This window comes from Trichechus manatus, unplaced genomic scaffold (genome assembly GCF_000243295.1).
Source record: "Trichechus manatus latirostris isolate Lorelei unplaced genomic scaffold, TriManLat1.0 scaffold00043, whole genome shotgun sequence".
NCBI lineage: Eukaryota > Metazoa > Chordata > Mammalia > Sirenia > Trichechidae > Trichechus > Trichechus manatus.
Window position 1 is genome coordinate 9,414,869 of NW_004443979.1, and position 23,066 is coordinate 9,437,934.

A 23,066-nucleotide genomic window follows, 5' to 3' on the forward strand; every position below is an offset into this window, starting at 1 on the left:
GTTCAAGAAATGAAAATAAAGCAAAACAAGACAATGAGAGATCCCGGGGAAAGACACAACTGAACATATACTTTCAGTCTCTGAGATGTAATTATGGCCACGATGAAGAATACTACCCAGTCTTATAAAGGTTATTGCTAAAGAAAAGTCATTTTTTAAAAAAACTGAAAAATTTCCCAATTGTGAAAAGGAAAGCCATATGCCAACTAGTTAGTATGTGTTCCTAAAAAGAATTCAAATAGTACCTCACAAGGCCTTCAAAGTAAAAAATGAAAGTCTCTTTAAATACATCAAAAGTAATAAACTTCCCAGACAATCAAGTAAGATTTCTTGATGATCATAGAGGAAAAACTATACTTGAGGATGAAAAGGAGAAAATTAATGTGTCACTTGCCTCCATTTTCATGAAAGACTACCTATTTTCTTTCTTTCTTTTTTTTTTTTTTAGGCTAGCGGTATTAAATAAAATAGGGCTTTCAGGGTTCAAAGGACAAACTAGATACTAAAAAACGGGTAACTGTGGTGCGATGGATCACTTTTATGTGGCTTTTCTTGCTATGGTCTTGTAACTCCCACCCAGGTGATCGGGTGGGACTGTGCAGATAGGGTAACTGTGGCCCATCAAAGGGATTGGGCTTGAGGTGAGCCATCCCAGAGGCGGGAAAGACAGGATCCCACCACCACCAAGGACGAATAGCTAGGAGCAGAGGGTATGTCCTTTGGACATGGGATCCCCATGCTGAAAAGCCCCTGGACCCAGGAAACAGAGAGCTGTAACACTGAAGACAGCAAAAAGCGGTGGCAGAGAAATGGCAGCAGGAGAGACTGACAGGTGAGACTGGCAGAAGAGACCTGCAGGAAACGGTACAGTAGGCTTCTCGGCCCACGGAGCAAGAAAGCTGAATGCCTTTGGGCCAAGGCTTACTGGTGGAGTGGGGTGCCTTTGGGCACTTATTGGCAGGGGCTAAGACAGCTTTGTTTAACATTTGCCTGAGGAGAGCAGAGGCCAAGAGGCCAGAGAGAGGTGTGCAGGGCTGGGAAGAGGCTGTCCTGATGAAGAACTGTATCCTGAGTGCTCCTGAGCCTAAATTGTAACCTGTTACTTCCCTAATAAATCCCATAACCATGAGTTTGTCTGTGATTCTGTGTGGCCACTGCAATGACTTATCAAACCCAGCACACAAGTAGAGAGTGCCATGGGAGGAATAGTTAGTGTCAGAATTGGTCTGATCTCTGCCTCATAGGAATTAGCCCTGGGCTGCTGATCTTGATTATCCTTCCCCCTTGTGAAGTTAGAGGAGGTCAGATACCACCTCCACACTGTTTTTACAATAACTTATTACCATAAATGGTTACTTTGTTATAAAAATAATAAACCACAAATCTGATCCTCATCACTAAGAAGGGGTTCCACCTAGCAACCTGTAGGATCTTTGATAATGAAAATGGAAATTATGAATAATGGGAAAAAATCATGGACAATAAACACATACTTTAGGTTTTACAATCACTTAATTTTTCTTAGAAGGTGATATGATCATTAACCCTTACAAATAAGTACAAAAAAAGCTCCAGACTATAGAGGGATTTTTGGTTTAACCAGTAGAAAAAGTACACCAGAGGGAAAGTAAAATTTCAATCTCTCTTTTTTAAAATAAATAACTATTTGCAAAGCTAAAGTTATAGAGTTTTCAGAATTATTTATAAGGAAATAAATAATTTCAGTGACCAGCATTAGGCTTTAATCTGTATATTTGTTTCCATGTCACCTGTGGCATAGACTGCTAGTTGATCATCAAAATCCATCTTCTCATCTTCCTTGGCACATCACCACCACTACCACCAGCTGCCATCAAGTTGATTCCAACTCATAGTGACCCATGTGTGTCAGAGTAGAACTGTGCTCTATTGGGTCTTCAATGGCTGATTTTTCAGAAGTAGATCAATCGCCAGGCCTTTCTTCCATGGTACCTCTGGGTGGACTTGAACCTCTGAACTTTTGGTTAGCAGACAAGCTTGTTAACAATTTGTACTATCCAAGGACTCCCCTTGGCACAAAGCTAACCTTATTTCTCAAGCTCCCTGAAGAACGTGATGTGTGGTCACGTGACTGAGTTTTAGCTAGTGGAATGTGAGTATAGGTATTTGTGCCACATCTACGAAAACCTCCCATGTTCCTGTCTCTGCGCTCTCTTTCCCTTCTGGCTGGCTAAAATAAGGATGGCCCCAAGGATGACCTTAGAAGTCACATATGAAAATGGCAGAAGCTCCAACAGCCTAAGTGACTGCATAGAAGAAGGCCACCCTACTCATCTGTTAATCTACTAGTACTGCTACATGAGTAAGAAATAAACTCCTATTGTATTTGATCATTATATATTTTGAGGTCTATCTGTGACAGCAATTATCCTACAAAAAGTAATGCAAATTTTAAATAATGCAGAATTTTAGGCTTTAAATAAGTTTAGCAACTTAATAAATCTATATGAAGAGAACAGTTTAGGCTCAACTAAAATATTCAAGAAATAAGGAAATACCAAAGATACTATTTATCTAAAAAAATTTGAAACTTCTTATTAAAAAAAAAAGTCTGCCTTTAACAAATAAAGGAATTAATCAGATTACTAGGCCAAATACATTCATGATAACATTCTAAAAGGAAATTATAATAAGCAACATTGATTATATGACATTTTATTAACATTAATTTAGTGTTTAGATTGTGCCAAACACTATACTAAGCCTTTTACAAGCACCATTTCATTTATTTCTCACCTCAGCCATCTGAGGGAAATACTATTATAATCCCTATATTATGAATGAGAAAACTGAGGCCCAGGTCATACAGTTAAAAAGTATATAAAAAAAAAACTGGGATTTGAACTTCAGCACTCAGACTCTTTGGATCATGCTCTTCACTATGATATAATAATGCTTCTGTAAGCAGTACCCTATCATCTAATAAATTTTAGAAAACAGTCTAATTTCCAACCACAAAAGAGGTTATATATTTGTAGAATAAAGCTCTCTAAATGCTAAGAAAAATGTGTGTATAAAAAGCTACAAAGAAATTACAAGTCTGGTTCTGTGAGGAGAAGTTTTGGTCACCTACATCATGTGATGAGATTAGTTCTAAAAAGGCCAGCACCAAATCGTTTCCTCTCAGTTTCCTCAACAGTCTTAAAACACAGTCCTCACAGAGAATAAGGGCAGGGCTTTGTGACTGAGAACCTAACCTCTTATATCTACTTTGCTGTCATTGTGAGCATAAAAAACAGCTTCTGGTAGGTTTATACTTGCAGCATTACTCTTGAAACCCCTTTTATTTCTGTCTCTCTTTCCTAACCCCCCTACCTTACATAATCAGTTACTAAACTTGTCCATTCTTAACCTTTAAAATGTCAATTATATTCATTCCCCTTTCCATTTCCATTGCCATTATTCTAAATCAGATCCTTACTGCTTGTTATGGATTAAATTGTGTCCTCCAAAAACGTGTTATAAATCCTAACCTGTGGTGGTGCAGTGGTTAAGTGCTCAGCTGCTAACTGTAAGGTTGGTGGTTTGAACCCACCAGCTGCTCTGTGGGAGAAAGATGTGGCAATATGTTTCTGTAAAAATTTACAGCCTTGGAAACCCTATGCGGCAGTTCCACTCTGTCCTATCGGGTCGCTATGAGTCAGAATCAACTCAATGCCAGTGGGTTTGGTTTGTTTGTTTTTTTTAATACCCTTTTGGGAATGAGTTTTCTTTGTTATGTTAATGAGGCAGTATTAGTGTAGGGCATGTCTTCAGTTAGTCTCTTTTGAGATATAAAATGGGCAGATTAGGCACAGAGAAGCAAACAGAGATGGGGGAAGAGAGATGCGAAGCCACGTGAAGATCGCCCAGGAGCAGAAGCTCAAAAGAGTCAACGACCTTCCCTCAGAGCCAACAGAGACAGAAACCTTCCCCTAGAGCTGGGACCCTGAATTTGAGCTTCTGGCCTCCTAAACTGTGAGAAAATAAATTTCTGTTTGTTAAAGCCAACCACTTGTGGTACTTCTGTTATAGCAACACTAGATAACTAAGACACTGCCTATCACCTAGACCACTGTTCCAACTTTCTGACTGTCTTACAATAAGATATTTTACATATTGATCCAATACAAACACCTACATATATGTGTGTTTATAACTGAGATCAGATCTTTATGAAATAACATTTTTCCTTTCTGAGAAGAATTTACTCTGATAATATTTTAAAAATGTTTGGTTACATCTCTCACTATACTGGTGGATCACAACCTGCAGTTTGAGTAATCTTGACTATTGCAAATGCCTCCTGTTTCCACACTTCCCTGGCTCCCATCCTTTCTATTCATCTCTATCAGATTAAGTCTTCTTAAAGCTCCATTCTGTCTATTCTCTACTCAGCATTTGTTATGGACTCATCTTACAATCTTAAGAACAAAATCCAAATTCCTTAGCCTAGCATTTAAGGCTCGACCAAACCTGGCCCTAGCATAGACACACTCAAACATATTATCTCAACTATAGTCAAACTGAACAACTCTGAAAACAATTTGTGCTTTCCTGATTCTTTTCAGAATGAATTCTGTTCCTCCTCCAGATGTGCCTATGAAAATCCTACTCCATTCACTTATTCAGTATATAGTTAGTGGGCAGCCATATGTTCTAGACACAGAGAGATGCACGTGTTCCTGCACTCACAGTCACAGAGCTTACAGTATGATACTATAAATGTCAAGTATTGACAAACGTGAAAAACCAGTTACAAAAGGGAAAAGGGAGTGCTACTGGATCACACAACAGGAAAAGTTCACTTAGTTAAAAGGGTTAGGGCAAGTCTCCCAGAGTCACGTAAAGGGAGTTACCAGGTAAAAAGTGAAGGTAAAAGTGAGGTGGGAAAACAGCATGGTCCAGAACTCTGAGGAGAGAAACAAAGTGTAGAAACTTCAAAGACGCAGAGCAACAGTTTGGCTGTGGTAGACAGAAGGTGTCATGGATTGAATTGTGTCCCCCCAAAAATACGTGTATCTATTTGGCTAGGCCATGATTCCCAGTACTGTGTGATTGTCCACCATTTTGTCATCTGACGTGATTTTCCTATGTGTTGTAAATCCTACCTCTATGATGTTAATGAGGTGGGATAGGTGGCAGTTATGTTAATGAGGCAGGACTCAATCTACAAGATGGGATTGTGTCTTGAGCCAATCTCTTTTGAGATATAAAAGAGAGAAGCTAGCAGAGAGACAAGGGGACCTCAAATCACCAAGAAAGCAGTGCCGGGAGCAGAGTGCGTCCTTTGGTCCTGGGGTTCCTGGGCAGAGAAGCTCCTAGTCCAGGAGAAGACTGATGACAAGGACTTTCCTCCAAAGCTGACAGAGAGAGAAAGCCTTCCCCTGGAGCTGACGCCCTGAATTTGGACTTCTAGAGTACTAGACTGTGAGAGAATAAACTTCTGTTTGTTGAAGCCATCCACTTGTGGTATTTCTGTTATAGCAGCACTAGATGATTAAGACAGAAGGCAAGGCAGAGTAGCCTTTGAGCTGGGGTTAAAGGAGACTGCAGATTGTGGATGGAATTATATGGATCCCAGGTCAAATGCCAGTTTAATAAGGATTTATTATATGCCTGCTATGTGCCAGGTAACTGAGTATTTATGGATGTTTAAGATATGTTTCCTTGCCCTCTAGGAACTTACATTCTTTTGTGGAGACTAACAGGTAAACTTGTAGTGAGATAAGAGCTGAACTAGATGTTTGTGTAAGTAGTTCAGAGAAAAGACTATTAACTTTTCCTGACAGGTTGGGAAAACTTTTCTAGAGGAAGTAATGTCTGAGCAGGAATGTGAAAAATGAATATGAGTTTCCCAAGACAAATGGTTTATCAGGCAAGGGACCAGTATATGCAAAGGTACAGAGACATGAAAAAATCATGGCTTTTCCATGAAATTCTCCTTGATATCCCACAGGAGAAAGTGTCCTCATGCTTCTTGGAATTTAGGGCTCCTGCACCATAATGGAGTCAGTCTATAGGATGACAAGGTACTTTAAGAAAGAGGCTCCACTATCCTTGTTTTTTAATCACCAGTGGAAGCTCATCACTGTCCTTTGCTTAGAGAAGGCATTCGATATCAGTAAATTCGTATTTTTGGAATAAATAAATTAATAACCATTATTGAATTAAAATGAACTAAATGATACTTTATGTGCAGAAGGATAAGAAAGGAAATATACTTTAATATACTTTTCAGTAGCTGGGAAGGAGATTACCTAAGAAGAAAGGGCTAGATAGTGACAGTCCCTGTGGCTCCAAAATTCAAATGGTAACAGAAAAGCTCCAGATCAAGGTGCCTGGACCTCCCTTGCATAAGAAGGCAACAAAAATGCATGAGAATGACATCACACATAAAGTACTCATCATTAAAAGTGTGTAATACTGAAAATATTTTATTATTTAAAAAAAAAAAAATCTATGTACAGATAATCAAGGATTTGGCAGAGTTGGTATCATTTCAGCCAGAGAACAGAAGATTTGATAGTTCATATCTTCTCCTCCTTTCTTGAGTTTTAAAAAATCATTCAATTTAACTTTAAAATGTTCTTGTAGACATTACTAAACTCTGTCCATACCAATGAATTCCAATGACATCATTGTTTCCATGGTAACTAGTGTACTTCAAAAGAGGAAAAAGCAGACAGCAAGACTAAAAACCAGGGGAAAAATGGAATTAAGTGGTATTAAATAAAGTATAACATTTCTCCTTTGCATTTATGGAAAACTTTCTAATTTCAAATGCTTTACTATTACTTAGAATCCCAGGCTCCTAAGAGCCAGTGGGATATGAGAGGTCATCAAATCTACATCCCTCTCATAGCAAAGATCCCCTTCACAATGTTGCTGCACCATGGTTGTCCAACTGCTTACAGAGCTCAGTGTTGGAAAGTTCTCATTCATTTACTCTTAAACATTACTGCACCTATCTTGCTCTTTACGTTAAAGAGATGATTAAGATAGTCTACCTCATTTTAAAATTTTTATAATTTAGGGGACAAGATAGGCATGTAATAATTAAAACATAAGGGTGAAGAAAAAGAGTACTATAATAAAGGCACTGGAAAATGTCAAAAAAAAAAAAAAAAGAAAAGCCAGGGGAAGGAACCATTAATTCCAAGTAGAAGGATTATGCAGTACAATGACTTTCATTTCCACTCTACTTTAGCCTCACACACCCAGGATCACTTCTTGGATCTTATCATGACTCAGAATTGCTCCAACATTAACTTTCTGATCACAAACAGCTCTTTCACTCCCTTGCTAATCCCTGTACTAGTCCTAATATCCTTTCAGTGGCACCTACCTAACAATAGCCCAGTATAGACTGAGTGACCATCCTTTTTCCCCACTGCTACATCCAGACTGCTGAGAACGATGAAGAAAATCACAGAGACATGCAGATTGGTGCCATAACAAACTCATGGTCTTTCTCAAACCTCAGCTGGAAGAACCACAGAGCTCCCTGGCATTCCCTTCAGCTGTTCCTAGTCAGCAATCTTTTCTTTCCTGATAACTATTTTAAATCTTCATAACTCTAAAGTTTTCTATTCAACCAGTCCCTCCCACATGCTCAGGAGCCTTGTCTCCTACTTTACGGAAAATATAGGTCATTCAGTAGGAAATCTCTTAATTTCACATCCACCTCCCCAAAGCCCACCACCCCTGCTGACCAAGAATGTGTCCATTCTTACTCCCAGTCTTGGAGGAATGAGAAGCCCTCCTTCCTGCCCAAGGATAACCTGAAATTTGGATCGCCTCTCTCATTCTCTTCTCCCACACACTGTGAAGAACCTTTCACCTTCAAATACTTCCTTACTCTCCTATTGTCTTCAACTTCTGTAGCCACTTCTTTTTTCTTGTCAAACATCATTCTCCCTTGGCTGTCATTCTATTTCTTGGCCTGCTCACTCTCAGTTTCTTTTCCTTTCCTCATATGTTCCTGGAATCAGTTCTCACTCCTCTTTTTTTATCACCTATAAATACTTGTAACTCTTAACGTTTTCTTGCTTATAGATTTTTCTGAGAATCTTAGAGATGGTAACGGGTCCTCTCCCCTCAGAAAAAACATACCTATGTGTGTAAACAAAAATCCTTACAACTGGATCAATAAATAACATCATGATAAATGGTGAAGAAACTGAAGTGGTAAAGAATTTCATTCTTCTTGGATCAATAATCAATGTCCATGAATGCAGCAGTCAAGAAATCAATCAATGTATTGCATTGGGAAAATATGCTGCAAAAGACCTCTTTAAAGTGTTAAAAAGCAAACATGTCACTTTGATGACTAAGGTGTGCCTGAAATAAACCATGATATTTTCAATCGCCTCCTATGCATGTGAAAGTTGGACAATGAAAAAGGAAGACCAAACAAAAACTGACACATTTGAATTGTGGTGTTGGCAAAGAATATGGACTTTCAGAAGAATGAACAAATCTGTCTTGGAGGAGTACAGCGAGAATGCTCCTTAGAAGCAAAAATGACTTTGTCTGGCTTACTTTGGACATGTCATCAGGAAGGACCAATCGCTGGAGAAAGACATTAAGCTTGGTAAAGTACAGGGTCAGCGAAAAAGAGGGAGACCCTCAATGAGATGCACTGACATAGTGACTGCAACAATGGGCTCAAACAATGGAGTTCCTAATTGGCGCAAACAGTTAGCGACTACTAGCCAAAAGGTTGGTGGTTTGAACCCACCAAGAGGCACCTCAGAAGACTGGCCTGGCGATCTGCTTCCAAAAGGACACAGCCTTGAAAACCCTATGGAGCAGTTCTACTCTGCACACATGGGGCTGCCATGAGTCGGAATCAACTTCATGGCAACTAACAGCAACAACAACTCATATATGTTATGTATGTTTACCAAACAAACATTCAATAACGGGCTCAAACACAGCAATGATTATGAGGAAGGCGCCAGATGATGCAATGTTTCATTCTGTTATATACAAGGTCATGATGAGTTGGAGCCATCTCGATGACACCTAACAACACTCACATAGCCACAAGATTTTGTATTCAATATTAGAGGATTCACAGATTTCCTACTCCCTGATCTCATGAAGCAGCTTGTCAATGAAGCCCAGATCAGGAGCCATTGCTTTGCTTAATCATTAAAGATAACTGCTGAATTTCCAAGCTTCCCTCAATACACTTTCTGGTCAAGAGTCAAAAAAAAGATCCTTGCTAATATACTCATCTTTTTATGTTCCAGAAGTTAATATGGCCCTCTCCATCAGCACCCTGAATACGGTCTATTTGCTAATAGATCACGATACAACTATAACTGTTTTTATGAAAACAACAATTTTTAAAATTTTACTGTGCTTTAGGTGAAAGTTTACAGTGCAACTTAGTTTCTCGTTCAAAAATTTATACACAAATTGTTTTGTGACATTGGTTGTAATCCCCGAAATGTGTCAGCACTCTCCCCCCTTTCCCTTTCTGCCCTAGGTTCCCCAAGTCCGTTTGTCCAGTTTTCTGGTCCCTTCCTGCCTTATTGTCTTTGCTTTTGGGCAGTTGTTGCCCATTTGGTCTCGTATACTTGATTGAACTAAGAAGCACATTCTTCACATGTATTATTGTTTGCTTTATAGGCCTGTCTAATCTTTGGCTGAAAGGCGGATTTTGGGAGTGGCTTCAGTTCTGAGTTAGCAGGGCATCCGGGGGCCATAGTCTTGGGGGTTCCTCCAGTCTCTGTCAGACCAGTAAGTCTGGACTTTTTTTGTGAATCTGAATTTTGTTCTATATTTTTCTCCTGCTCTGTCCAGAACCTTCTATAGTGATCCCTGTCAGAGCCATCAGTGGTGGTAGCTGGGCACAATCTAGTTCTTCTGGGCTCAGGCTGGTGAAGGCTGTGGTTCATGTGGTCCATTAGTCCTTTGGACTAATGTTTTCCTTGTGTCTTTGGTTTTCTTCGTTCTCGTTTGCTCTAGATGGGATGGGACCAATAGATGTATCTCAGATGGCCACTCGTAAGCTTTTAAGACCCCAGATGCTGTTCACCAAAGCAGGATGTAGAACATTGTCTTTATGAACTATGTTTTATGCCAATTGAACAAGATGTCCAGAGAGACCATGGTCCCCCACCCTCAGCCCCAGTAACTCAGTCCCTAATGGTGTTGGGATGTGTCTAGAAAGTTTCTATGACTTTGCCTTGGTCAGGTTGTGCTGACTTCCCCTATATTGTGTGTTGTTTTTCTCTTTACCAAAGTGAACACTTTGTCTGCTATCTAATTAGTGATTTGCCCTCTCCAGTGCCCCCTTCCCTTGTAACCACCTAACTTTTGTTTTTTTGTCTGTAAACCTTTTCTTAGATTTTTATAATAGTGGCCTCACACAATATTTGTCCTTTTCTGATTGACTTATTTCACTTAGCATAATGCCCTCCAGATTCATCAGTGTTGTGAGATTTTTGCAGATTCATCATTGTTCTTTATCGTTGTGGAGTATTCCATTGTGTATGTTACCATAATTTGTTTATCCATTCATCTGTTAATGGGCACTTAGGTTGTTTCCACCTTTTTGCTGTTTTGAATAATACTGCAATAAACATAGGTGTGCAGATGCCTATTCATATGACAGCTCTTATTTCTCTAGGATATGTTACTAGGAGTGGGATTGCTGGATCATATGGTATTTCTATTTCTAGCTTTTCAAGGAAGCGCCATATTGTTTTCCATAGTGCTTGTACCATTTTACACTCCCATCAGCAGTGCATAAGAGTTACAATCTCCCTGCAACCTCCCCAATATTTGTTATTTTCTGTTTTTTTGACTGGTGCCAGAAACACTGGAGTGAGACAGTATCTCATTTTAGTTTTGATTTGCACTTCTCTAATGGCTAATGATTGCAAGCATTTCCTCATGAGTCTGTTAGCTACCTGAATGTCTTCTTTGATGAAGTGTCTGTTCATATTCTTTGCCCATTTTTTAATTGGATTATTTGTCTTTTTGTTGTTGAGGTGTTGAAGTATTCTGTAGATTTTAGAGATCAGACTCTTGTCAGATAGGTCATAGCCAAAAATTTTTTCCCAGTCTGTAAGTTTTCTTTTTACTCTTTTGGTGAAGTCTTTTGATAAGCATAAGTGTTTAACTTTTAGGAGCTCCCAGTTACCTAGTTAATCTTCTGGTATTTGTGCATTTTTAGTTATGGCTTGTGTTCTATTTATGCTACGTATTAGGGCCCCTAGTGTTGGAAAATTAACAATTTTTTTTCAAAGCAGACATACTTTACCAATTAAAATAAGCTTTTTTTAAAATTATGATTTAAGTGAAAGTTTACATAGCAATTTAGTTTCTCATTAAACAATACAAAAATTGTTTTGTGACATTGACTGCCAACCCTGCGATGTGACAACACTCTCCCCTTTTCCACCCCAGATTCCCTGTTTCCATTCATCCAATTTTCCTGTTCCTTTCTACATTCTTGTCTTTTCTGCTCGTGTACCCATTAGTCTCATATACATGATTGAACTATGAAGCATGTCCCTCACGTGTGTAACTGTTGGCCCTATAGCCCTGTCTGATCTTTGGCAGAAGGGTGAACCTCAGGAGTGACTTTAGTACTGAGTTAAAAGGGTGTCCGGGGGCAATACTCTCAGGGTTTCTCCAATCTCTGTCAACCCAGTAAGTCTGGTCTTTTTTTGTGTGTGTGAATTTGAATTTTGTTCTACATTTTTCTCCCGCTCTGTCCAGGACTCTCTATTGTAATCCCTGTTAGAATACTCAGTGGTGGTAATCGGGCATCATCTAGTTGTTCTGGGGTCAATCTGGTGGAGGTTGTGGTAGTTGTGGCCCATTAGTCCTTTGGACCAATCTTACCCTGTGTCTTTGGTCTTCTTCATTCTCCTTTGCTCCAGCTGGGATGGAACCAGTAAATGTATCTCAGATGGCCATTGGCAGGCTTTTTTTTAAATTGTTGTAGTTTAAGTGAAAGTTTACAATTCAAGTTAGTTTCTCATACAAAAATTCATACATTGTTATGTGACCCTAATTGCTCTCCCTATACTGTGACAGCACACTCCTCCTTTCCACCCCTGATTTCCCATGTCCATTCAATAAGCTCCTAACCCTCTCTGACTTCTCATTTCACCTCCGGACAGAAGCTGCCCATTTAGTCTCATGTATTTACTTGAGCTAAGAAGCACACTCTTCACAAGTATCATTTTATGTCCCATAGTCCAGTCCAATCTTTGTCTGAAGAGTTGGCTTTGGAAATTGTCTTAGTTCTGGGCTGACAGAGAGTCCTGGGGCCATTCTTTCTGGGATTCCTCCAGTCTCAGTCAGACCATTAAGTCTGGTCTTTTTACTAGAATTTGAGTCCTGCATCCCACCCTTCTCCGGCTCCATCAGGGACTCTCTGTTGTGTTCCCTGTCAGGGTGGTCACTGGTGGTAGCCGGGCACCATCCAGTTCTTCTGGTCTCAGGCTGATGAAGTCTCTGGTCTATGTGGTCCTTTCTGTCTCCTGGGCTAATACTTTCCTTGTGTCTTTGGAGTTCTTCATTCTCCTTTACTCCAGGTGGTTGGGACCAATCGCTGCATCTTAGATGGCCACTTGCTAGCTTTTAAGACCCCAAATGCCACTCACCAAAGTAGGATGCAGAACATTTTCTTAATAAACTTTGTTATGCTAATTGAGCTAGATGTCCCCTGAAAGCATGGTCCCCAGACCCCTTCCCCTGCTACTCTGTCCCCAAATTAACAATTTTTATAGTCATTTTTGAAAAGGCCAACTCTCTACTCTTCAGTTGTATAGACTGCAGCTTACCAGATATTTCATCTAACCCATATGCTGTTTCTGACCGATCAGTTCGAATCTGAATTTCTCAGTCTAGTATTTTACAGAACCAATGTTCAACAAATATTTATTGACCACCCACAATGTTCCAGACACAGTTCTAGGCACTGTCCGTAAGCAAGCTTTAGTCCTGGAATAATTATGTTCCATTAGGAATGTCTACTCCGCCCTTGTCTTTACAATCTAGAGAAAAACCTGTGAGGATCAGTAAAAGATTGTTTGCCTCTTTATTTATAGGGCAGTAAGCATCAAGTGGAGCCCTGGTGGCGCAGTGGTTAAGTGTTTGGCTGATAACCAAAAGGTTGGCAGTTTGTATCCACCAGCCACTCCTTGGAAACTCAGTGGCAAAGAGTTTTCTTTTAAGTATCAAATGAGGAGCCCTGCTGGTGCAGTGGTTAACTGCTCAGCTGCTAACCAAAAGGTCAGCTGTTTGAACCTACCAGCAGCTCCGCGAGAGAAAGACGTGACAGTTCACTTCCATAAAGATTACAGCCTTGGAAACCCTATGAGGCAGATCTATTCTGTCCTATAGGGTCACTATGAATCAGAATCAACTTGACAGTAACAGGTTTTTTAAGTGTCAAATGCTACAGATAATTCAAAATAGCATAAGGACTGAAAGGTATATATGCCAAATTTGACAACTAAAGTCATTAGACCCCTATGTGGCAAAGCCCATTTAGGACCTGCTCTGTAGCCATGGTCACTTCAAGTGACAGCATCTGCTGAAATGGACTCTTACATACAAAATGATAATTTAAAGAGGGGGGAAAAAAAACCAAGGAACAGCTCTGGCTCCTGCTCTTTTAAAAACTTTGCCCTTAAGGATTTTATGATGCTTTTGATACACATGCCTCAACCCCCACCTTACAGAATGTGAAGTGAAGCACTCACTTACGTGCAGATGCAATGGCTGTTATCTTGACCTTGAAGTGACCTTAACAGACCATTGGCCCTGTTATCTAATTGCTGCCAGAAAGGAGGATTATGGATTACTTGTTGTTAACTCAATGTCATAATTTCTGGTAAATAACCCTCTTCCAACTTTTTGCTGATTTATATTTTAAAATCTCATATAATAAATAAGTAACCATATTTAGTTATCTGGGCATACATCATTTATATCTAGTTTATCTTAGAGGGCATAATAGGAAGTTCAAAGCTAGAAGTGCTATAGGTGCTGTATTGACTCAGTTTTCGGTCTGAGGGCGGCATTGATTATCATTGTTTCAAAAATTCCCTGAGCTAAAATTCACAACACAGAATGCCACGGGGTTTTTGATCATTCGTTTATCCACACGGAAAAGCTGTGAATAAATGAAATACTTTCTGAACACAATTTTGATCCTGCTAGTGAGAATACCCTCAGACCACCTGAAAGGTAAATACACAGGCATCTTCCTTATCAAGCTCCTCAATTTTCACAAAAGGATGTCTGTTCAATCCAGAGCACCACAGCTAGTCAATGCACACAGCTCTGCACTAAATGGCAAGGGAGAAGAGCTGCACTGAGGGTACATGTTGAGGACAATCATCTCAACCCCTATACTACTGTACTTAGTATATTATACTTTTCACAAATCTACTCATTCTAATACATCATTGGATCTTATCCTGTGTCATGATCTCACTGAAGAATCCGATGAAAGTTATGAATCCTCTCTACACTGAAACAAACTTGAACATACAATTTTGGGGGTGAACTGTGAGACCGCTGTCCATGGACGGAAGTTCAAAAAGCTCTCTCTATAAACTTTAAAATCTATCCCTGAATAGACCAATACCACTAGAGAACCACATAGATGGATGTATCACATTGGCCTTGTACTGAAATGCTTGTTCTAAATTGTATATTGGCACAATTCCAACTGCTGTTGCTGAGGCACGTTAGAAGGAAGAACCCACTATTTACTTTAAAGAAGGTAATGAGGTTGTGTTCACTGCATACAGTTTCCTCTGAGAACCTAGGGGAGATATGCCTCTCTGGGCTCAGCTCTGCTTCTTCTCAGCATCCAGCTCTTTTTTGGGGAAATGGACAGTTTGGTACACATATGGTACTATGCTTCCTTCCTCTTGGCTGCTAAAAAATTCACGGCCTACCTCTAACAATTTAAGTCTCTCAATGGCATACATTTTCCTTACTGACTTCACTCCTGAAGTGGTTTTAATTGTTCGTCTTATTTTCATTATTTATTTTTAACTTGTTCTACTTTCCCATATTGTAGAAAAATCCTTACTCTTTAGAAGAAGGGGGCTATACATGAGTTAAACTGTAGGAGACAGAAGAAAAAAAGTTATCTTTTTCACCTGTTTCACCACTGGTGATCTACTCACATCTATCTCTCTGAATCACTTCCTAAAACACTCTTTTTTTTGTTGTTTTTTCAGTGATAGATGCAAATATTTGTGAGAAATAGTACTTCTTCAGAAAATTCATACTTGAAAGATGTTTTAAAATTCTTTTGGATTAATACAGTATGTATACATGTGTGTACTAATATGTGTGTTTTAAAGTAACCATAAAGATGAAGTAGGATTTTGATTACATTTTCATACAGATTTCTGCACAAAACTAAATTGAAATTTGAATTTTTTCAACAATTAACTTCTTCACTTAAAGGAGTTTCATATTTTTACAACAGTGAAGCTGCAAATGCTTACAGGCACGTGGACTTTTCGGAACATCTCGGCACCCTTGTGTGCATCCATCAGTGCAATGTCCTGGGGCGTGGAGACAATCACAGCACCTAACCAAAAGATAAACAAAACACTAATAATGATATATTTTAATTGTTTATGGAAAGATTACTTCATTTTATGTTGCTTAAAGGGCCTATTACATTATGTATTTAGGTAATTTGTATAAATTTTACATAAATGAGTAAGGAAGTTAAGGTCTACTTTGCCCTTGCCTACCTTCAACTCTTCGCTTCTAGAACCACAACCGACTGTCCAGTGATTTAGAATCATAGCTATATCATCAGAATTTTCTTCCCATTCAGACAATGTGCTACTTAGATGCACAAGGCAGGCCTTACTTTCAAGAAGTTAATAGTCTACTTGGGGAGACCAGCAAATGTACTAAGCATTAAAACAGAGATATGCATAGGGCATCATGGAGTTATAAAGGAAGAACAGGAAGGAAAGATAACTAATTCAATCCCGGGGAGATGATGGTGAAGGTGATGGATGGAGTAGGGAAGCAAGAGATAAGGAGTAGCAATAGGGGAAAGGTTCCAGAAACAGCTGATTCCCAAGCTGAGTCCTAAAAGTTTGTATTACAGAAAACTCACTAGTGTGGAACACACTGTGGAGAACAGTTTGGTGAGGGTAAAACTGGAGGCTGTGGCAGAAATTCACATGTAAATTAGTGGCAGGCTAAACTAAAACAGCAGTGATTGGATGAAGATGGAGGCTTTCTTGGGTCTCTATTCTTACCCTACAGACCAGAAAGTTCTAGAGAATAATGTTTTGAGAGAAAGTACAGTACAATTTTTTTAAGTGGAAACTCCAGAGGCCTAATTATGATTTCAGAGTCTGTGAATTTCTTAAAATTTGCAGTTTCTTTTAAACGATAATCTAAATAATAATAAAAACATAAACATATTCTACACCACCTAGATAATCATTACCTATAACTATCTACACATTGACATGACATTTCAAAGCCCAAAACCACCAAATTCATACGAAGTGGAAATACTTTGCCACAGCTAATGAAAACAGAGTTAGGGTTAACAATAAATAAAACAACTGCATCAAGTGAAGGTCAAATGACACCACAGAGTATTATCTGAAGGAATATTTTGAATAAGTTAGAATAGAGAAAAGCGATGGGAGAACCAAGTTATCAAGTGATAATATAGGCACGCCAAACTCAAAAAAACCTGTACAACAGTAGTTAGTTATAAATTTATCTTGCAATTGACACTCTTGTTTCAGCAAAAAACATCTTTTACATTAAATGTCATTAATTTAAATTTTACTGATTTTATAAGTTTTGCCTATTTTTTTTAATTATATAAACTCAAGGAATTTATGTTCCCACTTAATCAAGTAATCTTATAACAAAAATAAATTAATATAGGGTGTGGGTGCAGGAGGTTATTATTCCTTTAGAAAGAAGGTCTATTCATTACTCAAGTTAGAGAAACACTAGCTCTGGAATTTTTGATTCCATATATGACTTCCTATGTGACTAAGGTAATGACTTAAGCTCTTAGATTCAGTTTCCTCCTCTACAAAATATAACAGGAATATTTAGGTCATAGGTTAGAAATAACAAACTAATGTACATAAGATGCTTGCCATGATGCCTAGACACAGAGTAAACAATCAATAAATGGTAGCTGCTATTGTTGTTAATAATATCATCATTACTATCTTTATTATTCTTATTAATAAACTATCTTAGAAGTTAATGGAAGGCCATTTTCATATTTGCCGTCAGGCAACTCATTTGACTTTTCAAACTGTTGCATGGATCACTACATCCTTCTACTTTGATTTACTCTGTCCAAGAAACCATAAGTTACCCAATAGTTCTCTTTATCCTCTTTTAAAGACTCCTGGAAATCACATCTCTGCAAAAATTATACTCTACATGCCCATATATTTCCATAATTTGCCACCTTCATGTTCTGTTATTGATCTGTTTCACTGTTTTTTCATATCCAGTGATCTAATTCCAGTTGTGGCCCCATCTAGGTGTGTGACCAACCTTAGACAATTAACTCAGAATCATTCTGGTTCTCAGTTTCCTTAGATGTGAAATTAGTGAATGGATGAGACAGTCTCCAAGATCTCATCTATCTCTATTACTATATGATTTAGAATTCCCTATTAACTATAAATAGCTTCTGAAACCACTCTGCTCAACCTGACTGCCTCAGCAATGCTATTTAAGTAAATGTGAAATGCCACCTCCTCCAAGAAGTACAGCCTCTCAATCTCAGAGATATTCTCTTCACGTGTGAACACGTAACCCCCCATGGCTATTTCTTCCAAATCCTCTTCTTAACTATTACTCAGGTAGTACTCTATTGGATTAGCCTTCAAAAGCATCCTCAGCTTTCATACGGTGTAAATATGTTATTGTTTTAAATAGTCTTTGTCAACTATTTGTATTTCACTATACAATATACCTTCTTGGACAAATTTTTCTCATCTTTTTCTCAAACAAAACTAATGTCACAATGCCTTGCACAAAACTGCCACTTAACAAAGGATCAGTGATTTAAACAATTTTCCTAGATTATTGCAAAATGAACTCTTAATTGGTAACTCCTTGAAGTAGGAGTCAAGAGCTCTGGATTCAGGTTTTGTCGACAGTACTAATGTATTATATAACCTTATATAAACTTACTGAATCTCAATACATCTCAATTAACTACTCTACAAAAATGAACCTATTTGCATTAGCCATATTTAACTTAAAGAACTCCTCCATGAAAATAAAAAATAATGTAGAAGTGTTATAAAAATGTTTAATGACATTGTTTTGATAGCTGTAAGATCCGAGAGAGAAGGATTAAAAAGACTTGGTTTTCTCTCTAATTAACCCTAACACAGTATCACAAATAAGCATCCCTGATATCTGAGTTTCTTTGTAGAATAGTCTGAATAGCACCATTCATACATCAGTTAATAACAACTTTTGACAAAGACAATGATCACCTTATAAGTCCCATCAAATGCTCACAAAACAAGTAAATATTCCATTTATAGAACACATTTATAGAAAAATACCACATTTATAGAAAAATTTTTGGTGTAAGACGTGTGTGTGTGTGTGTGTGTGTGTGTGTGTGTATGCCAGTTTGTCACACTCCAGTGGCATGCGTGTTGTTATGATGCTGGAAGCTATGCTACCAGTATTTCAAATGCCAGCAGGGTCACCCATGGTGGACAGGTTTCAGCAGGGCTTCCAGACTAAGACAGACTAGGAAGAAAAGCCTGGCGACCTACTTGTGAAAATTAGCCAATGAAAACCTTAAGGATCACAACCGAACACTGTCCAACTCACTTGCTTTGCAGATGTCATCAAGGGGGATCAACTGCTGGAAGAGACATCATGTTTGGTGAAGTACAGAGCCAGTGAAGGTGAAGGAGACCCTTGGTGACATGGATTGGCACATGGCTGTAACAATGGACTCAAACATACTAGCAATTGTGAGGATGATGCAGGACCAGGCAATGTTTCATTCTGTTGTATACAGGGTTGCCATGAGTTGGAGTCGACTGGTCAGCAGCTATCTATCTATCTATCTAAGCCCTTAATCACAATGCAATCAGCCTTTAGGACACTGTCCTGAAAAATAACCCTAGTCCTTCTTGAAGGATACAAAAACACAGCTGGCCTACACATAAATCATTACCTCTTTTATTGCACCAAAATTTGGTATGTCACTTAAGTAAACCATTTCAGATGGCCCTAGAATGACCTTTAGAATTAATGATAAGGAAATCAAGATAAACAAAACCTCCAGTAAAATTAATCATTAGAATCAATGTGCATCACAACTCAGATTTTTAAATTTTAAAAGAATTATGTCAACTTTTTCTTGTTAATGTATCTCTCAGCTTAAAATATGGTCTCCAAAGTTATAAATGATATTACATTTTATCTTTATGGTTCTTGGCTTTCAGCTTGGTAAAGTTTAATTTTTCTCATGGCTCATGGGACATGAACCAATATGAATGAGCCAAGAATTTCCCCCCTTAACATCACTGATGATGTCATTTCAGTTCCGTGATTGAGGGTTTGTCAGAAAGCTTGTGCTCCCTCTACTGACCAAAAGGAAATGTCAGCAGCAACAAAAAGAATGTTTAGTTTGCAGTAAGGAGAATTATTTTCTGGGGGGAAAAATATAGTACTATAAAACACCTATCTTAAGAATTCCATAGAGAATTCTCTGTTTCTAGAGTAAATGTCTAAGTCTAAATAATTAATTAATACCTTTTTAACACTATTACCCAAGTTGTAATATTTTTAAGAGGTTTTTTATCAACTAAAATTTACTATAAAAGGTTACTGTCTGGAGGATTGTGGCAAAAGTGTTAACATCCTAAAAAGTAATTAGAGTATTGTCGTAATTGTTAAATATTTTGCCTACTAAGAGGAAAATCTATTTATAACTGCATATCTGGATTTGGGTCAGAGTTCAGAGTAGTTAAACATTTAAAACTGATTCTTCCAGATGTTAGGCTGATCATAATTACACCAGTGTGGAACTACTCAACTGTGCCGTTCTAAGTCTCCAGGGCATAGATTGTATCTAATTCCCATGCTTGAGTGAGAGTTTCAGTGATGGAACCTAATAAATGTATAAAACAAAATCTGCTCAGAATTATACAGGGAGGAATAATTCTATACCTTGCAACTCTTCAGCACATCAATGCAAAGTCAACTAAAACTTAAAAGAACACTCTGCTATTTTTAATGTGCACAGTACTTTAATATTTAGTGTTGCTGATTCTCCTTGATGTATTTAGAGATTTACTTGCACCAAAAGAAAATAATCATTCAACTTTTGCTGGCTTAACATAAACAATACGAAACACATTATATAATTGTTTATCAACTATAAAATAGATTTTGGCTTTGGTATTTCTTAAATTTCCCTTATCTTTCTCCTCTGCCACCTCCAAACTTCCTGTATAATAAAGATTATCTGCTATAAGATCAAGAAATGAGCACTAAAGTTAGTATTACCTTAAGTAAAAGATGATTAAAAAGGTCATTTCACTTCAAAAAGTACTTGGAGACTGTATGTCAACAGAAATATAAATAATTCCTTGATGATTCACTGTTTTGGACTCTTAAGCTCCCTTCCAACAGAACTGACTTTAGTAACAAAGTCTATTAATTTAAAGATCAATCCTTATTTTGCTGACTTCAGAAATGAGTTTTGTTATAGGGAATTATGTCAATGTCTGCCAAAAGGGATTATAAAACACAATTGTGATAGTTAAGGTTGTGTGTCAACTTGGCTAGGCTATGATTCTCAGTGGTCTGGCAGTTATGTAATGATATAATTTGGCAGTTATGTAATGATGTAGTTATCTTCCAGGATGTGATCTGATGCGATCAGCCAATCAGTTGTAAGGGGAGTTTCCTCAGGGGTGTGGCCTGCATCCAATATATACATGGTCATTGTGTCAAAACTCGCTTGCTTGCTCTGGATCTTGCATCTGGTTCGTCATCATCTGACCTCCACTTCTTGGGACTTGAGTCAGAAGCCTGCTGTATTGCCTGCTGATCTTGGGATTCACTGGCCTCTACAGCCCATGAAACAGCAGACTGACGTCTGACCTGCCAGTCTTGGGTTTGTCCACCTCTACAGCTACACGGTCAGGAGAACCTCCAGCCTGATGTCCAACCCATAGACTTGGGACTTTCCAGTCTCCACAACCATGTGAGCCATTTACGTGAGATAAATCTCTCTCTATCTGTACACATATATATACTGGTTTAGCTTCTCTAGAGAACCCAGCCTAAGACATTTGGTACAAAGAACGGTTCTAGAGAAACAAAACCATAAGGATAGGTTTTCTAAATTGGTTCTCAATTCTGACTAATATTAAAGGCATTGATGACTCTGCCTCCAATAGTAAAGAGGGCGCTGCTAAACCATAGAATGAGGTGGTGATATTAATATGCAAAATATCACCACCAACAGACCAAGTATTGGTGAGAAGAGAGGCTCCCTGGTTATCAAATGTTTGATACTTTTCTACAATTTTGTCAGAATGAAAAGTATAGGGAAGCTAGTTGGTTGGTCCTACTTTCACTAGACAAAGTTGTGAAAGAAAGATGAGCTCAGGGCTTCAGAGTCACAATTCAAGTGCTGCATAAAAGATCTCAAAGCTGCCACTTGTGCTGTGAAAGAAAGTCTTACTTCTTGTAGTAACAGAGCTAATACTGCTGAAAACCAAACCCAGAGTCTTATCGTGAGAGTGCCTGAATTGCAACACCAACTGAATTCCCAACCTCGAATTGTGTCTGAAGTTAAAGTGAGGGAGGGCACTGATTGGGAAGAAATGGGATTCTGAAACTTAGGATGGGGACATATGGACAGATAATCAGGAAGCTAGGGACATTGAGCCCCTAAATTCTATTGAATCACTCCTGCCAATAGAACCAATCATCTTACTCTCATCTGAAGTGATTACTTCATCTTTGTCTACTAAGCCACCCTCCCCAATAAAACCATTATCCCTTCCACCTTCAGATGATGAGATTAACCTAGCTGTGTCTGAAGAGGCTTTATCTCAGATATTGCCTAGGGCAGCATGTGGGGTGGCATCTGGCGCATTGCCTGCAGCATCTCCTGAGGTAAATGCCTTACAAGACATTGATGAATGTCCCCAGGACCCATCCTCGCTACTTATTTTTGCTTCTAGACATATAACTAAAATCCCAGCAAGACCCAAAAGGTGAAGCACAAAGTGTGACCTAGGAGGAGGTACGCTACACTCCAAAAGAACTGCTTGACTTTTAAAATATGTACAAACAGAACCCTGGGGAATATGTGTGGGAATGGCTATTAAGGGTGTGGGATAATGGTGCAAGGAACATAAAGTTGGATCTGTCTTGAGTTTATTGATATGGGCCCACTAAACACAGATTCTTCATTAAACGTTTCAGCTTGAGAGGTTAGGAAAGGATCTAATACTTTATTTGACTGGTTCGTTGAAGCATGGATTATGCGGTGGCTACACTAAATCAAGCTGAACTACCAGATCTGCCTTTGTATATTGTAGAAGAAGGTACCTAAAGGCTTAGGGAAATTGGCATGTGAGAATGGATTTATCAAGTTGTACCCACAGACCCACAAACTGAGTGCCCAGAGGACACACCTTTTACCACAACAGTGAGGAACAAATTTGTGAAGCGAGCCCCAGTAACCTTGAAGACTGCTGTGATTGCTATTTTATGTAAGTCAAATTTGACAGTGGAAACTGCCCTAACTGAATTAAGACACTTAACCACAATGGGGCTGATTGGTCCCCATGGTGGTAGGGGCCAAGTGGTGGCACTCAATCAACAAAGACAAAGTGGGCATGGTTATTGTAATGAACAGTGAAGTAAAAGCAGTAATCAGAATAGTCTGACTCCTATGGACTTATGGTGTTGGCTACTTAGTCATAGCGTCCCTAGGAGTAAAACAGATAGGAAATCTACTAAATATTTACTTGATC

At 38.6% G+C, this 23,066-nt stretch overlaps 1 protein-coding gene across 2 annotated transcripts in view; it reads right to left on the bottom strand.

Annotated features, from left to right (window-relative positions):
- The window catches only part of NUBPL (NUBP iron-sulfur cluster assembly factor, mitochondrial), a 291,711-nt gene that overhangs the window by 25,821 nt on the left and 242,824 nt on the right, over positions 1–23,066 (bottom strand). For both annotated transcript variants that reach the window (XM_004376551.3, XM_023731482.1), the window contains exon 8: positions 15,525–15,610. In XM_004376551.3, the coding sequence (XP_004376608.2) occupies positions 15,525–15,610 (86 nt within the window). The remainder of the gene's footprint in view (positions 1–15,524; positions 15,611–23,066) is intronic.